This window comes from Netta rufina, assembly GCF_964035555.1.
Source record: "Netta rufina genome assembly, chromosome: 1".
Lineage (NCBI taxonomy): Eukaryota > Metazoa > Chordata > Aves > Anseriformes > Anatidae > Netta > Netta rufina.
Genome location: NC_140123.1, coordinates 147,086,704 through 147,104,297, shown reverse-complemented (window position 1 = coordinate 147,104,297; position 17,594 = coordinate 147,086,704). Strand labels below are relative to the sequence as shown.

Here is a 17,594-nt window from a genome sequence, read left to right as displayed (position 1 = left end):
CCTAGTTCCCTGCTCAGTTCTGCTGATAACAACCTTGCCATCTCGAGAAAAGCTTCAAATCCTCAAATTTTCCACCTTTATCAGAGTAATCTCTCAATCTTCCATATGCCAAAAAAGTTGATTTGGGTCAGGCAAAATATTTAGTTTCAACTGTTTTATAGCTTTATTACAGCAAATTACCAGTAATACTTCAAATCAAAAACACAAAATTGTGCCAAAAGTTTAGAACCAGATGTACTAACAATATTATGCCTTTAACTTTCCCAACTGCTTCCCCTGCAGTTTATTTTTCCATATAAATTTTTAGGATCTGCAAAAGTGCATCTCTTGGTAAAATTTTATCTTGATTCCAAACTTACTTTATTAGGGCTTTCTATGTTCAGTTGTCTGTTCTAATCACTCAGTGGTTTTCCCCACTGCTTAAACATTGAACCATCTGTGAAACCACATCTTCTGTTTCTTGATTGTAAGTTCAATTGTTCCCTAAACTGCAGGTCCTGCTAGTCTCTAGGTTGCAACTGGCAGTACCACAATAGTGCCTGTAGTTCCGGCCTTCCTTGTGACTGTGAAATAGGACATGCATGGACATATGATAGGACACAAACATCTTTCTATTGTGTCCTGGTTTTGCTCAACAAAATGAGGGTTTAATTTTGGGTGGTCACATTAAGTACCTCATTAACATTCATTAGAGCTTCTCTGTAGTCTTTAGAGTAGTCAAGGGCAGAGGTGGAAAACATACAGCAACCAACTCAATCCATCACAAGCCAGGATTTTCACAGGTTTCCCTAGACATTTTCACAGCAATTCTGACCTCCCAGGAAGACTGGGACTGGATAACCCTTATCTTAGGAGCCTACATATCTTCAGCTTTGTGTACCTTAGGCACTTATGCACTGCACAACCCATAGGTAAGTATCAAGTCACCAATAGATACATCAACCATTCACAGGTAACTGACTAATAAACTGTTAATAAACTGTTGCATCTTCTGGAAAACATGGTGATAGACCACTCTTGAAAGCAGCAGGCACAACAAAAATTATGTTTGTTTTCAACCTCTCTGAAATCATAAGTCCTGGAGATGCAGAAGACTGCACACTGAAGTCCGTCATGCAGACCTTCCCTTAAACAAAGATGATGCAAAGCAAAGGTCCATCAGTGGGTACTAACAGGAACAGCCCCAGTGAGTGGCAGTGTTACTGGAACAGTGAGTTGGTGCAACCGTGCTGCATCTGCCAGCTGAAATCATCAGCACTTGCACTTGGCTCTTGCTGCTGGCTGGCTGATCAGGCACAGCAGCTCAGCATCCAGAAATTTTAGAGGTTTTCTATCAATTGCCAACAGCCCTCTTGGCTTATGTAGCAAGACCTTTTTGGTCTCCTCTTTCATCCCAGGATATTTCTTTCATTAAACTAAAAGTAACATTTCCAGGAAATGTGGTGTCCTGAAATGCCAAAGCCAACTGGCAGCTTTGACTGCTCAAATGTCTACATGGGTTCTATTTAGGTAGATAATACAATAACTTGTACAAATCTTGAAAACAGTTGTGAAACTCTTAAGTTTCCATGGTATCTATGTATTAAGGTAATACAAATGTTTGCTATTGCTAAAGGCTGTTTCCTTAGAATCTCTGCAACTTTTTTTTAAGGGGATGGATATTCACTGCTTAGTACTTAGCTCACTAAGCTAGAAAGGGCACTTGGAAAAACAGCTCCTAAGCTGTCAACATACCTCTGGTTACAGAATTTCTAAATCAAAGTAACAAAACAAACTGAAAATGGAGGGTATACAGACTCACTTCCTTACCTATATTTAAGCTCAAAAGAACACCTCATTTTACATAAGAAATGAAAATCAGAGATTGGCAAATGTTCAAAAAAACCTCCCAACCAAAGGCTTTCAGGAAATCCAGCCGAACAGCTTAAAACTCTGAGTGCAGGACCTTGGTCCCTGTACCATAGTACCCCTCAACCCAACACTAGTAACCAATACTTCACTGATCATAAACCCTTCGTGCCTTGCACCACACAGCTGGGGTAAGGCCCAGTGTGAATTTCCAGGTGCCAAAGCCTGCTTTGGTGTGTCAGCTCAGGGCAGGGACAGACGTGCTGCTCTTGGTACAGCTAAGCTTCAAGATAATGTGTCCTTGCCTTTGCTGGCACAACTGAGCAGGTAATTACTTGCTGGTTAAATAACAATCTAAAACACTTCAAAAACTTACCCAGACTATGTCCTTTGAAGCCTATAATCCCCATCTTCTCCTGATAATCTCATTTCAAGCATTTCGTGTCTCGAGAATAGATTCGTTCTACACCTTGGCATGCTATGGCTGTCAGCACTGGTGGCAGAATTGGCCAATGACCATATCGACAAACATCTTTTTAAACTTTTTTTTTTTTTTTCCCAGCCAATAAAGGTGCTGAAAAGCTCAACATGACTCCAAATGTCAGGTTTCTGCATTAGGGGGATGGGGCAGAGAGGTGGCAATAAAACAGCCTAGTTTATTTTGTGCAACCAGATGGCACTTTTAACCTTCTTTTATGTGTTAATTCCACTTTTTGTAGATTTTAACTGCAGCAACCAGTTTGCAAAGAGCTCTTGGTTACTAATTACCATGCTTTGGCTCCATTCTTGCAAGAGATTTGCATCAGCAGAGTTGCTGTTAGAGGTAGCACTGCACGCCAATCAACTGAGGATACCCCATGGCAACCTCGGGGCATAGCCCTGAGGGAAAGTGGCTGTGATTAAAGAGCATGAAAAGGCTGTGCTTTAACTAGTTACACCTGCGTTACAGCAACAGAACAATAAAATACTTTTAGTGAAGCTAGGGGAATAAGTTAAAGCTTCCCTAGGTCAGGCAGTCACTCAGGCTCCATGACCACAGGAGAAAACCAACAGATCCTCTTCGTGCCAGGTGCCTGGCTATTTAATAGCCAACTCACATGATGTGAGCTTCTGCCTTCAAGCATAAACCTGACCACAGATTTCTTGTGGGAACAAAGTTTTCCAGTGAAAGCATATGCTTGGAAAGCTCATAAAACAAAAGGAATCTGCCTAAATTCATTGAGCAAGAGTTTGTAATATACTCAACTCCAAATAACCTGTCTTGTAATAAACAAATATCTAATGGCTTTACTGTGTCAGCACACAGGCTGTCCTGGGCAAGGATTCCTGTCTTAACCTCTACAATTCCCTCAGGCAGGAGGAGGATAAGACGCCTTCTCTTTGTCTTGCAGTAATGTAGACCACAATGGCTTTGCAGTATGCATGCTGGGCTCTGTCAGAAGGACGGGAGTGTGCGTGGGAGGTAGGAATCAGATGAAGGGTTCTCACTATTCCTCTGGCACCAAAAAAAAAAGCCTGTGTTTGCCTCCCCAGCTGTGGAATACCTGCCACCCCCCAGAGCTGGTGCGCCCCACGCTGGAGAAAACCCTGAAAATCCTGCAGCTGGACTACGTGGACCTCTACATTATTGAGCTGCCAATGGCTTTCAAGGTAAAAAGAAAAATTGCCCTAAAAAGTACACGGTTGGCTTGAACCAAGGCATCCATTTAACATCATCCTTGTAGCCTCCAGTCCATGTTGAAGATAGCATTTTGGTGAGACAATGTTGTGTGTGCACTGCTTGCTCACATTTCTGTGCATTACCCACACAAACAGGGGCTTATAGTGTTTGAAAATAGTTACTGACAGCTTTAGCACAGGAAGGACAGGACTCCTAACTGGGATTGAGCACTTCATATGCTGAAGAACTGTGTAACTGAAGCTGTACATGCCCTACAAAGCAACAAGGGGCAAGGGGAAAATCATGGAGGTGGGGAGAGCAGTGTAAAGAGCCACCAAGCTGATTTCCATTATTCTGTCTCAAAACCAGAAAAGCCTCAGTAGCACTAAAAACAATGGGCAAATCATCACTGTGATCTTAATCTCCTTAACTGTAGTGTTCCTCTCAGACAGCTTCAGTAGATGTCAGTTGGACTTTTTCCACTTTTTTTTTTTTTTTTTTTTTTTTTACAAGGCAGGTAGCTCTCTGATTATTAAAATTACATTCTACCATGGCTCCAAACTGCTGTAAATCATCAGGTAGGAAACAATTTACCAGTGGAGCAATCACTTTAGACCTGCAGTTCCTTTTTCCCTAAGTCAGCAGTGTCCCATTAAGATCTATCTAGGAGTACTGTACTTAGATATTAAAACTTTATTTATACGGTCCCACGTATGGAATCCTTTTGGGTGCATTTTTAAAAATTTCCCACCACTTGCGATTTCCTGTTTCCCCTTTCTTGTGTTTGTATTCTCTACTAGTTCATTCTCCCACATAGTGAAGGTCATTGTCTCACAATATAAAGATACAGACAGCTGGCTTTAAAGTAATGTACATCTGACTCCCCGAGGCTTGTATCAACAAGCTGGCTTGTTAAAAGAGTAGAAGTCCTGGAGACTCATTCACGTCCCCCTTGAGAGGAGAGAAAAAAGAAATCACCTTCTGCCTGAAAAAATACACATTTTTCTCTGCCAAAGCTTTCCTTTTTTTGCTCCCTCCCTCCCAAATACACCCATCCCACGCGTGATGCTTGCCTTTGGTGAGGAGCGCACAGGTACAACACACTGACAAACTCCTACTCTGCAGAAGCTGGCACTTTGCTGTCTCCCCAAAAGCCTCCTAACAAAAGTTCTTTTCTGCTTGAAATCAGTGAATATTTTGAGCCAAAGCTCACAGTCCCACTCTGGAGCCAGAAGGAAACATGCCTCTGCACAGCCCAGTGGTGCAAGTTCTCACAGGGGCTTTTGGGCAGACTGAAAGGCACCTGCTTCCTGGGATCACCACTCAGAGCAGGAAAGTCCCGCCATGACCTGAGTGGATCAGGAATGCTGGTATCTGGGGTGGCATTAATTCCTTCCTATTGCTTTCTGTTTATGCAATAGGTATTTACTAGTTGTTACATTGCTTTCTTGAGAAAGCCCCTTTGTCAAAGAACACTGTGTGACAGCAATGGGACGTGCAGACCTGTCCCCCTACATCTGCGTTGGTGAGGAAATCATTATCATGGGAGAAGGTTTTTCTTCTCAGTGATTACCAGCTGCTGTGCTTTAAATATGCAAGTAAATTGTCTGGTAGGTTTTGGAGTGCCCCCAGACTTGGAATACGATATGATATGATCAGAACCCTGCATAGCAGCAGTGGCTGCACAGCGTTGTCCCAACTGTTTGTGCTCTCACACAGCAATGTGGCACGAAGCCACCTTATCATAGAATCATAAAGGTTGGAAAAGACCTCTAAGATCATCTAGTCCAACCATCCACCTACCACCAATATTACCCAATAAACCATGCTCAGTGTAACGTGTGTGGCCATTTCCATGACAATTGCAAGAGAAGATGAGAGCATTTGTGGGAATGGACTGGTGACGTACAGTCCGTAGGAACCCAAGCTGAGAAACATGACAAACTTTTGAGACCTTTTTAAAGACCTAGTAACCACCATCCCATCAGCATCAAAACACTGACTTTATCCCTCTTTATCCATCTGCACCCAGGTCTTTCATTCAGGGACTTCCCTGCATAAATATATATATATATATATAAATTAAATTTAAAAAAAAGTGTAGCTTGGCAGAGAAAGTACTGCCTGGAGACTATTGAGCAGAGACAACCATACTTCAACATCTTGTGCAGTTCCCTGGAGGCAGAAGGAAGAATTTATCCTTGTGGAACTCCTAAACTCAGTCAAGAGAAGTTCATCTTCAAGCCACTTTCATCCTGAATTAGTTGACTTTTTAGAACACAAGGACTAGAAATAGAGGAAGTCAGAAGAGAATGATAAATTACCTAACGTAATTGCTGAATATTGGCTACTATAAAAAATAACAGAATATAAAAATATAGAAATGGAACAGAGAGGAAAAAGTGTTGAATTCAGAGCCATCTATCTGCTATGCTTGCATGCACTGAGCTCACACTCCTTGGACAGCCTGCTAGGATATCCTAGGGATGAACAGTTTGTTCCAAATACCAGAGGGTGGTTTTGTAAAGAGGATCTCCCCACTTCAAACTATGATAGCAAATAGTTTGACTTCTAGTACAAAAATGTATCTAATGACCACCTGCCTCCTTCTACTCCTTTTTTTTTTCCCCCTCCCAGCAAGACACAGCAACAAAGGCAACAAGTTGTCTTTGTGGAATTCATTGAGGAAAGCCAGTAAATATGAAGGAGACAGGCTTATGCTTGCAACTTAGACCTTGGGGTCTGAAATCTGAGGCCATGTTTTCCCTAGGCTCACTTTTCCCATGAAATGCCTTGATTTTGAACTTGAGAATTGAGAGGCGCCGGTTACTGATCATATTAGTCACAGCTGCATGTTCACAAGGAATTACCATGTCAACATCTTGTACCCGGTCCTTTGAAATGTAGCAGCTTGCAGTCAGATCAAATGTCAAATAACACTGAGGGGCTTTTATGAATAAAAAATAAAATTACAATCAGACAAAAGGGAAGGAGGTGTTAATAAATTGCCTGCAATAGCAGTGAAACAGTTGGCAAATAAAAGAAAGCTGTGCTTGTGAGATATCAGCTCATAACTCATCTCTGAAGTCTTGTTTGTAGAGTGTAGAGATAGGAAGGAGGAGTTCCTAGTGCCCCAAGAAAGGAAGACAATACACTTAGAAGGTTCACAACCTGCACTAAGGCTGTGCATTTAGACCTCTAATAGTAGTATGTTACTCTTGGAAATTGTCCCTCCAGCTGGAGCTGGACTGAGGTACTCATCTCAGGTGCCCAGGACAAAAAAACGTCAGAGGAAGGCTGGGAAGAAAGGAGGGAAGGAAAGAAGGGGAAAAGAATATAGGTTGGCATTCTAACCCAGCTCTTGGAAGCAGATAAGCTCTTTGGTTGCCATACCATAAGGGTCAAAAGTTTATTGAAAAATAAAGCCATCCTGGAACTCCTGAGTATGCACTCATGTTACAGTTCAGAAGGGTATCCAAGGACTATAGAGCACTGGAGGATGTGGTAAGCCCAGCATGAATGCCCTGTTGAACTTTGAGCGTTTCAGGAAAAAAAAAAAAAAAAAAAAAAAAAAATCACAAGCTTTTTTTTTTGTTTGTTTGTTTATTTGCTAATAGAAACACCAAGACTGTAAAAATCTTTGTTCCAAGGTGCAAGAGTTCTCCACCCCCCTTCCTTTCCTCTTCTTTTTTTTTTTTCTTTAAAAAATAGGAAAAAATGTGGTTTTACTTTTCAGCCTGGAGATGCACTCTACCCAAAAGATGAAAATGGAAAAATTATTTACCATGAGACAGACTTATGTGCCACTTGGGAGGTAAGCAAACACTACTTCCATATATGCTTTAAAAAAAAAAAAATAATAATAAATAAATAAATAAATCCTAATTTTCAGTCCTGCTTGTAGCCTTCATAAACAAGTTTGAGGTGTACTGATAGAGCAAATGGATCAGATTCTACTAGCTCCATGGATAAATTTGACTCTTGTCTCTAGGAATGTTGCTTCTTGCCATCACTTAATTATTTTTATAACAAAACAAAACACTGTTGAGATATCTGATGTCTACATTCCTTCATTTGGAGAATGCATATTTGCTAGTTTTTGTAGCAAATACTCATATCTGTAGTGTTTTTTTTCCAGTCTGTCCTTTTTATCAGACCCTTATAGCATCAGAAAGTTGCAGCCCTGAAGGAGAAAGTGACTTGATCCTCCTCGAAAAAGGAAGCGTTTTGCCTTCAAGATAAAACAGAATTTGCTCTAAAGTTCATCATTAAAAATACACACACACACACACACACACATATATATATATATATATATACATATATATATAGTAAGAGAGAGAGAGAGAGAGAGAGAGAGTCAAGCTCTATTCCAGGTCTAGTAGATGAAGGTGGAGAGCGGGAGAAATTCTGAGTAAAACTTCAGAGTGGCCAAGAGCCCAGGGCAGGCCAGGGCTTTCTCCTGCCAGCTGAGACATGCAGGCAAGGTCTCATAAGGCTGAGGACTTCCACATTAGTTGTTTATGTTTCCCTTATCTTGGACTCATGCAATTCATTCCTCTGTTTCACAAGCTAGTTGCCCAAAGCAACAGCTGTCTGAACACTTCAGGCTGGTGCTTTATCTTGAAGGATATCCTGTAGTAGGTCTCTCTTTCCAGCTAAAGAGCTGAGAAAAATAACTAGTGGTGACTGTCTGGAAAGAATACCATCAATCTAAATAAACCTGGCTAAACTCAATCCATGTAATTTCACTCACACAGTATGGTGCCAGCAAGCAAAAGTGGCTCCAGATGATATTTGCCGACTTGTCACCGGGTGATACAAAGCATATGAGGCCAACTAGAGGTCACCAAATACCTGGTGCCTCTTTACCTCCCTGCTTTCAGCTCCTGCGAGACATGAAAGGAATAACAAAGCCGGCAAGTGGGGCACCCAGCTCCTCTGGGGGTCTGAGCCTCTTTGAAGCTGTGTGCACAGAGTTTCTGGGAGCAAAGGGGGGAGACCACAGGAAAGGGCCCTCTTTTTCCTTAGAAAGGCTCAGCAGATGAAGCTTAATGAAGAGGACTGTAGCACATGTTCATATCCAGCATTATTAAAACTTTCTCAGTTTCTAGGATTTGTTTGAATTGTAAAACCTCTGGAGTTCCTCTCTCCCACCTTTTTCTCCTACTTTGTATTGTACCGAGGTTTCTGAGTTGCTTTTGTGATGTGCCTTGCTAAGTATTTGGGTGATTACACAGGATAGAGAGAGTTTATATGAAAAACTCTCATAAAATGATCAGGAAATGAGTATGTTTTGTTTGCTCTCCCTTCTCCAGCTTTGAGACAGTGCTAAAGCAGTGCAACTAAGCAAAACTCTCTGAAAGCAAACATGTGACATGAATATCTATACATCAGATTAATCTGTCTGCTTTCCAGACAAATTCTACCCTCAGAGGAAAACATTAGTGTTTGGTCTGAAAAGTGGGTCTACATGGGAATGGAGTTTAAATAGCAGGATAGCACCATCCCTTGCGTAACAGAGCTGATAGCTGTGCTGTTGCAAGGGTTTTCCAGCAGTCTCAAGAACTGACTGGCTTCCACCTCTCTAAAACACGTGCTGCAAGGAACAAAGCCAACACTTGGTACTCCAACCAGCCTTTGTTGTCTTTGCAGGCTATGGAAGCATGCAAAGATGCAGGCTTGGCAAAGTCTATTGGAGTATCCAATTTCAACCGCAGACAGCTGGAGATGATCCTGAACAAGCCAGGACTCAAGCACAAACCTGTCAGCAACCAGGTATGACAGCAAGCCGAGGGCAGTGCCCACCGCAGCACCACTGTCCAGCAGGGAACACGGAGGCAAGACATGGCTTAAGATGGCACGTGCAGAAGGGTGATACATGCTTTGCCATAGCTGCTGCCCTCTATACTGTCACATATTTCTAGCTTCAAAATACTATTCATCCTATCTAAGCTAAAGATAAACACTTGAAGGTGCTGGAACTATCGCTCTTCTCAGTTCCTGCTCCAGGACTATAAAACACCCCTCTGTGCCAAGCTCCTTGACAAGGTTGAATGCTGAGTCAAGGCAGATTTTAAATCTCTGCCACGTACCTTACTTCACATCCAAAAAGTTCACAAGAAAAATCATTCAGGGCTAACCAGTCCTCAAAGAAGCTACATCTACATCAGCTGACACCAAACCTAAATAACCCTAAGCATCAGAGATCCTGAGTCACTCTAAGCTTCCTGAGATTTACAGCCATTAGAGGTAACTTCTAAGTTTCCCATAGATTGTCTCTTCTGCCTTTCCCCTAAGGCTTTCAGGAAGAGTTGGAGAAAAAAAAAAAAAAATGAAAGGAAAACACAGATAAGCAACCAACTGGAGCTGAACAAGCCCACGAGGTTGATAGGGATATCTGGGTTAAGTCACAGTAGCTAGGCTCAGAGATGGTGGTAGGCAGCAGTGACCCATTCAATCACCCAGTATCTTTGACTGGCATTTGGCAGCTCACTGCATTTCCTAGAAGTCACTGGGAAACTCTTCTGACTCATCTGGCACAGATGAACATCTATGTTAGCGGTATCAGAGAAGAGGCCAGAAACCATCTGGGCCCAACTTCTCACCCTCCGCACGTGGTCTGGAGGACTGGGATTGGCACAGGACACGGCACAGAAGCTGGCCATAGCCTTCATTTCTGCCTTTGGCCTGCACAGCAGAACAGCCTGAGAGAGGAGATTCCAGCACCCTTCACTGGTACTAACATTCCCAGTGAATACAAAATGCAACTGCAGGTTGTGGAGTGCCCCTAGGACTGCACTGTGCATTGCTGCCTTATGGGTCAAGGGAAATTGTACAAAAGATTAAGCCCAGCTTAGGACAGCTGGCCAGCAAGCGTAGGTGTGCCAGTTAGCTTCAAACAGTATACAGAGGTTGCTCCATCACCTTGTAGACATCCCTTTCCCAGAGTCCAAAAACATAGCCAGAATATTCCTGCCTGTAAGGGAACGAGGCACAGTATTTGCAGTGTGGGAGGGCAGAACTCATAACAAGGTCATAACCGTTGTTGAGATCTCACCTTTTACATATTCCCCCTCACCTTTCTTCCTGGAAAAGCTCATGCCAACACTTCCCCTAAAAAAGACATGTTGAAGTTGTCCTGAATGCAAAAGGCAGAGAAGCAATGATCTGACCCACAAGAGATGAGTTGCCTTCTCAGCCTAAATCTCTAGTCAGCCTCCCTCACCTCCATCCCCTACTTGTTGCCACCTTTCCACTGGGACCAATACAAATGCTCTACAGCCAAACCGCAATCATAGACATTGATCTGCTGCCCACCAATAAATAAATACATAAATAAAAATCCATCACCACCCAGCAGCATACCATTAGAACTGTAACCACAGACTGAATTTCCCTGTTCTTTAATATGTATCCTTTCCTGAAAGCTGAGAAGTCATCCCTAGTCTGCAACACTTACAAATATTAGGACACTGTTTGGTTCCATATCTGGTCCTATTGATTAATCGTTCTTTCTATCTTACTCTTGTAGGTCGAATGCCATCCCTATTTCACCCAACCCAAACTCTTAGAATTTTGCAGGCAACATGACATTGTTATTGTTGGGTACAGCCCACTGGGAACCTCAAGGGATGAGACATGGTAAGTCCCCTGCTAGCCTCAAATAGCAGAGCCATTGTCCAGAAAAAGAATAAGAGGTCTCCACTGCTCATTCTGTGTAAAATGCGTGTCCCCACTTTTCACAGTAGTTTTGAACTTGAGTGTCTAAATATCGCAGTTGTGAATGTAAACTTGCAACACTCCTACTGCATGCTGTCATCAAGAAGTGCCAGTTGGTCTGTGTGGGAGGTCTCCTCTGCCAGAAAGCAAATGTCTGTAGCTGGAAATGCTGAGGAAGTAGAAACTAAGCCAATGTTAGGACATCACATAGGATAGAGGACTGTCATAGACAGCTTCCTAAGTGTCAAAGCTTCTCTGCTGTCCTTCACACTATTTGCCAAAAAGCTGCAATGTTCTGTCCATGAATGAGTAGGTCCTGTATGTTTTGACATTAAAAATAGGGAGATTTTTTTTTCTTTTCCCAATTCTTTTCCAGGGTAAATGTGTCCTCCCCCCCTTTACTTAAGGACCCTGTGCTGAATGCCATTGGCAGAAAGTACAACAAGACAGCTGCACAGGTTGCTTTGCGTTTCAGCATCCAGCGAGGGGTGGTGGTCATCCCAAAAAGCTTCAATCCACAACGCATCAAAGAGAATTTCCAGGTACATTTGCACTCTAATACTGCACACATGAATCCATTTGCATTGTCTTGGCTCCTGAGGAAGGCAGTTTTCATATTTTCTTCTATAGACACAAAGCTTGACCAATGTCAAGCTTTGCCACATTCGATTCTTTTTCTCCCCGTCACTTCATGGTACAAAGATACGGCAATAACAGAAGAATAGAGAAGAAATTTTGGTGCCTTGTAATCCTCTGAAGTGGCTAAAGTTCCAGCTGGCAGTGTTCCCCAGAGTACCCATTGCTGCACTGAACAGCACAAGGGAGATGAAGTAATTTGGTAGGTCAGCAGACCAACATTGCTGGCAGTAGGTGTTGGCATGACTGATTTTTTCTGCCCCAGTTTGTTGGTGAAGAGAAGGTGCTGCGTATGGGTATGCCAGGAATGCTCATAATACTCCACCAGAAAGCAGATGGCTTGACCACCACCACCACCCTAAATAAGATGAACATTTTTTTACCTGTATCCCTTGCAGCACTCAGTACCCCCACTGCTATACACTTTCCCTGCCAATGTATCACCTCTAAAGCCAATGGCCTGGTACTTACCAGACTGCCTTTCTCTTCTTGGAAGAGTGTAATTGAACGTGACTGAACTTATTCATGTCCTCAAGACTTCCCTATAAACACAAGGAAGTGTAGATTTGGGGGAAAGGAGATTGTGCAGGGGGGGGAAAGAAGGAAAAGATTTTTTCTGGACTTCTGAAACATGGAACATATTAATATTGCCTGTGACAAGAACTGTTAACTTACTCCGAACTTCTCCTTCCATTAGATCTTTGACTTCTCCCTCACTGACGAAGAGATGAAGGAAATTGCAGCACTGAACAAAAACGTTCGTTATGTGGAACTTTTAATGTAAGTCCAGGAGGAATCCTATATCCTCCCAGAACGCTCCTGTCTTTTCAGAGATATTTTTTTTTTTAATCACTTTTAAGATAAGGTTGTCTACACAAAAATGAATATTAAAGTAAAACTTGGATATAGGAGCTATTTCATGCAGCCCAAATAGACGCCTGAGCCATTTGCAAAGAAGTGTGCAACATGTGCTTACAACTCAGATGTCAAATGCCCTAGATAAAGATGACTGTATCTGGCTACTCCACCTCTGCACCACCTCCTTAAGCACCTTCCACTATATGTTGTGATGTCTAAATACCAGTGTTGATAGCAGAGCTTAAATTCAAATGAGAACACTTTCTTGTGTTTCCCCTCCTTCACACCTTCTCTCTCAGTGCTTAGTGAGTCATGTTGTTGCTCAAGTGCTACTGCTTATGGATTGCAACCCTAGTATCTCCAGAGGCAATTTGTCCCAAAATGACATGCAGAAGAATAATAATTAAGAGCAATCCTATAAGAAGCCACAGGACTAGTTTAAGGAGAGCTCTGCTCCATCTCCCTTAATAGGGTTTGGTCAGAACGTAATTTGCCTAACCAACTTCCTATTAAAACCACAGACAATCAGAAATTGTTTTGGCCTTCCCTGAGGCCAACTTCTTCAGCAACCTCCCTTGCCTGCTGCCATGTCGAGTTCTACCTTCTTATATGGAAAGCAGAAAGCCATGCAGCTCGTCTGACTGCTAGACCACTTCCTCATTTATCTTTTCTGAGAATTAACAAAGCTTGGTCTCTTGATGTTTGGGATCTAAAGCTTAAAACCCAACACAGTTTTTCTTCACCTGAAGGCTGTACTACCCAAGAAGGCTCAGGCTGACCCAACATCTTCTCTGGAGAATGAGGCCATTTGTTTTCCCTTCAACTCAAGGACATCTACAATTTATGGCCAAACTCTATGCTTTCCCCTTTTCAGGGCACTCAGTGTGTAGCCAAAGGGATTCTTTTCCATGTGTTTCTCCTGTTACCTTGGATTATCTGCATCTTGCCAAACTGTAGTGTGCTCAAGCACTAATGATAATGAAAAGCAGGACAGCTGCATCAATAGCACTCTAAAATGTTGACTATCACTCAAAAGATCAGGGGAATTTTGCAAAGGAACAAATAAACCACTTACTGTGCTGACTAAATATGATAGGAAATATGAACAAAGTTAAAAGCATCATAATGGAGTTCATCTTTCACATTTAAGCTCAGCAATGTGCTCTGAAGCTTTAGTTTCTTAAAACAGCTTTCCATCAATTAGCAGTACTCAGTTCCAGAAGGCTTCTCACAAGAGGCCTAGCAGATTCTTACATGTGTTTTGGTACTGGAAATTGTTTTTTCATAGCCAAGTTGAGCTGTAGCATCATTTAAACTTTGTTAGTGAGGATATACATAAGAAGTAACCTTGGTGCAAATGTGAGAGCCTTTTCCAGAAGCAAAATTAACGAATGTAAATGCCCACAGGATAACTTTCTAGGCTACTAATCCAAAACTAATAAATGAAATGTTTTGCTTCATTAGACTAAGTTTAGTCATAAAAGGCCACTGAGGACAAGGAAAGCAGGATGTATGGGATGGACATTGACAGCTCCATTTATTACACAAGTGCCATGTTCGGGGAAAATGCTTAAATACAGTATGGCCTCAACTTAAAAAAATAACTTCTTGGAAAAATGATGTTGACATGTAAGGAGCAAGTAAACCCATATCTACCTGCAAGTGTGTTCTTGCACTGAAGTGCCTGGAGTTGGCACTGCAACAGATGAACTGATCTACTAGTCTAGAGGGATGTCTTATTTTATGCAACAACAGGTATCTGAAAGGTTAAACCATCATACAGAGAGACTTCTGTGGTTAGCCAACTTTGTGGAAAACCTTCCACTGCTGCAATGCAGATGTCAGGGAATAGAAAAGTCCAGATTTCCTGTGGTTATTCCAGTTATCAGTTGTTGTGAGCACATCATCCGAATCTGTCGTTCTGATGATATAAGCCCATAGAAACATAATATTCCATTAATTGGAATGAGCTAGCAAGTTAAACATCTGAGCACAAAACTGCTATTTTTCTGGATTACTCATATTTTTTCAAGAACTCAGTCTGAAATGGTTTCTTCTTTTGGGAAATCTAAAAGTACTGTTCTGGCAAGTTTTACAGTAATCTGTCTGCTGGATTTATCTTGTACTCCAAGTCTCTGCTATGAACATTCTTCTTTACCATTTATTCCAAGCTACGTTATCTCCTTTGGGTGAATCATTTTGGTACACAAGAAGACTCAGACCTTTGAACATGTGTGATCTGATTAGAAAGCATGCTCCATAGATAGAAAGTATAGATTATGACACTGATGGCTTAGAGATTGTCAAATTATACCAAAACCAAACATACCAAAGTGTTGTGGCTTGTTTTTTTGAACCATCTCAATCTGTTAATGTGTAAACACTTCAGCTTGGCTGAATATCAGAATGAAATGTTTTGACACAACCAATTCAAAATGTTTGATGTATTCCAGTCAGTTAGCTTCAATATTGTGAAATGTATCCTTCCCAAATTGGAACGATTCACAGCTGGGATAAATGCCAGTATTTGTTGTGCTCTGCTGTAAGGCAAGGCAGCCAGCTGCCATGGTGCACCTGAGAGAGTTCTTCAGAAATTCTTGGTTTTGCTAATGGAAAATGTTTGTCAAGCCAGGACTTGTGGTTTAGCACCATCTTCCCAAAAAAAAAAACAAAAAAAAAAACACGCCACACACACACCCCACACAACCCACATGTAGTCAACACTCTGCCATTAATGGACAAGTGCTACTTTTCACCTGCAGTTTACCCTAGGAATTTGCCTCTTGCCTTTTATAATGCTCCTGAATCATGCATCTTCCTTGAGTTTTTAAAACCAGAGCCTGAAGCATCTCTGCCTTTGATAACATGCAGCTATGAACATCCCTTTCTTTCCTGAACTGTATCACCCCAAAGCTTCTTTGTAAGCTGTACATCACTGGTGCTATTAACCTGGCAGCATATCTACACCTTGTCTGAGCTAGTGGGTTTTAGCTGGATACAGCAGCCACTTGGAGAAAGGACCAACCAGATCTAGACCTGTTTGTGCCAGTTCTATGTGTATAAACCAAAGCAGTACAGTCTGGTGTCTCCACCTTCACTCTAACTATAGCCATTTTATCTGAGGGTATTTCTGGACATCCAAACAAAGTCATCCTCCCATTCCATAACATGCACATAATGGGAACATACCCCTTCCCTACAACACTTCCAGTAACATGAGTTAAATCCACAAATAGAGTAAGAATGACTAACCTCCACACTCTTGTTGTTTCTTGCTCCATCTGTCCTTAAGGCACATGATCTGTAGACCTGAAAAAAAGTGGTCCTTCACTGTCCTCTCCATAGCTGCATGGGTTTACTTCCTGCAGGGAAGATTATGCAGAGCAAACAGCATCTGAATCAGCAGAATAACCTTCCGTGAAGGCTGCCTATATTCTGCAGGAAACAGAAGAGGTTTGCTTGGCACAGCACAACTGCCTGAGTGATGATATAATCTGCTTCACCTGAGAAACTTACTTGTTCAATCTGACCTCTCCACAGGTGGCGTGACCATCCAGAGTACCCCTTCAGCGATGAATACTGAAAACAAAGTGTGTCCAGGCAGGTTCCTAACTCAGCGTCATTACACTTGGTTGAAAGAGACCCAATGTTTGGTGCTTTGGTTTTATGGGAGAGTGTTCAAATCAGCATTAAAAACATGAAATTTACCTCTTGTTGTCTTGTCAGTTTGTTATTGCCACTGAAGAGCATGCCTATTTAAGCTGATGAGTCTAGGGTTTTGGCTCAAGAGACTTCAGCTCCATAAGCATCTAAGTTTCAAAATTGATAACTGATAAAATTGAATATTTCTCTTGAAAACAGGCTCACTCATGCAAGCCAAACCATCTTAATTCAATGGCACATTCAGCATTGAATTTGAAATGAGATTTTTTGCCTCAGTAGATGTAAAGTGGTATTGATCTGTTTCACAACTCAAGTGAAATTTAGAAATAGGGAACTAACTGGACTTTAAGAGTGTGCGCATATAAATGTCCATTACTGTGGAATGAAGTGAAGCCTGTTTTTCTCTGACCAATGTATTTGCTGGTACCTGTACAACTAATTCATGCCCTAACACAACATAAGCACATTTACATCCCTTCTGCCTCAGCTGAGCAGCCTCAGTGAAGCACAGGCCAGTCTCTCGCTCTACCCTTGAGCTGCTATGCAAGGATGGTATTGAATAGTGTTGTGTGATTATAGCCATCCTGGAGCTAGCACTGTTGTGGGTTCTTAACAAGAGCCTCATCTCCTGAAAACAAAAATCCCTTGAAATTTCCTATCCCACAAACTGGTTCACCCAAGAAAATGTCTGTTCACTTAGTTCTTACAGTCTTTTGTATTAAGAATTGTCTTGGCCGGAAGTTAATTAGTGAACTGTGTTTTAAAGGAGGAATTAGTTGTCTTTGTTAAATACCACTTTCTACCGTGCTTTGAGATTGCAGAGCACTGTCAGGTCCAAGAAATGGGTAGGAGTAAGGCAGAAGAAGCCAGGCTGAAGCTTGAGCATTTCCTTCAATCTTGTCCTCAGCTTTCTGTAACAAAAGGGGAAAAGCGCGGACACCAGTGTAAGAAAGACTAACCCTACAGCATGAATCTCTTTCACAGCATATTGCTAAACTACTTTAGCAGCTTATAAATCTGTCAGCCCATGTCCTCATCTGCAGAAGGCTACTTTCCCTCCCTCCCACGCTCAGGCACTCCAGTTTCCTGCTGCAGGAGAAGATACACTAGAGAAGAAACTAAACCATACAGAGAATGATTAGTTCATGTACTAAAACCTATATGTTGCAGGAAAAGTAGGTCATAAATGATCTTCACTCTATAGCAT

General features: G+C 41.9%; 1 protein-coding gene across 1 annotated transcript in view; it reads left to right on the top strand.

Moving 5' to 3' along the window:
• Nucleotides 1–16,407, top strand: part of AKR1D1 (aldo-keto reductase family 1 member D1) — a 33,977-nt gene extending 17,570 nt beyond the window's left edge. Inside the window, exons 3-9 of the mRNA XM_084294272.1 lie at nucleotides 3,382–3,498; nucleotides 7,245–7,322; nucleotides 9,164–9,286; nucleotides 11,043–11,152; nucleotides 11,607–11,772; nucleotides 12,564–12,646; nucleotides 16,265–16,407. Of these exons, the coding sequence (XP_084150398.1) occupies nucleotides 3,382–3,498; nucleotides 7,245–7,322; nucleotides 9,164–9,286; nucleotides 11,043–11,152; nucleotides 11,607–11,772; nucleotides 12,564–12,646; nucleotides 16,265–16,307 (720 nt within the window). The 3' untranslated portion in view covers nucleotides 16,308–16,407. The remainder of the gene's footprint in view (nucleotides 1–3,381; nucleotides 3,499–7,244; nucleotides 7,323–9,163; nucleotides 9,287–11,042; nucleotides 11,153–11,606; nucleotides 11,773–12,563; nucleotides 12,647–16,264) is intronic.
• The last annotated feature ends 1,187 nt before the right edge of the window (nucleotides 16,408–17,594 follow it).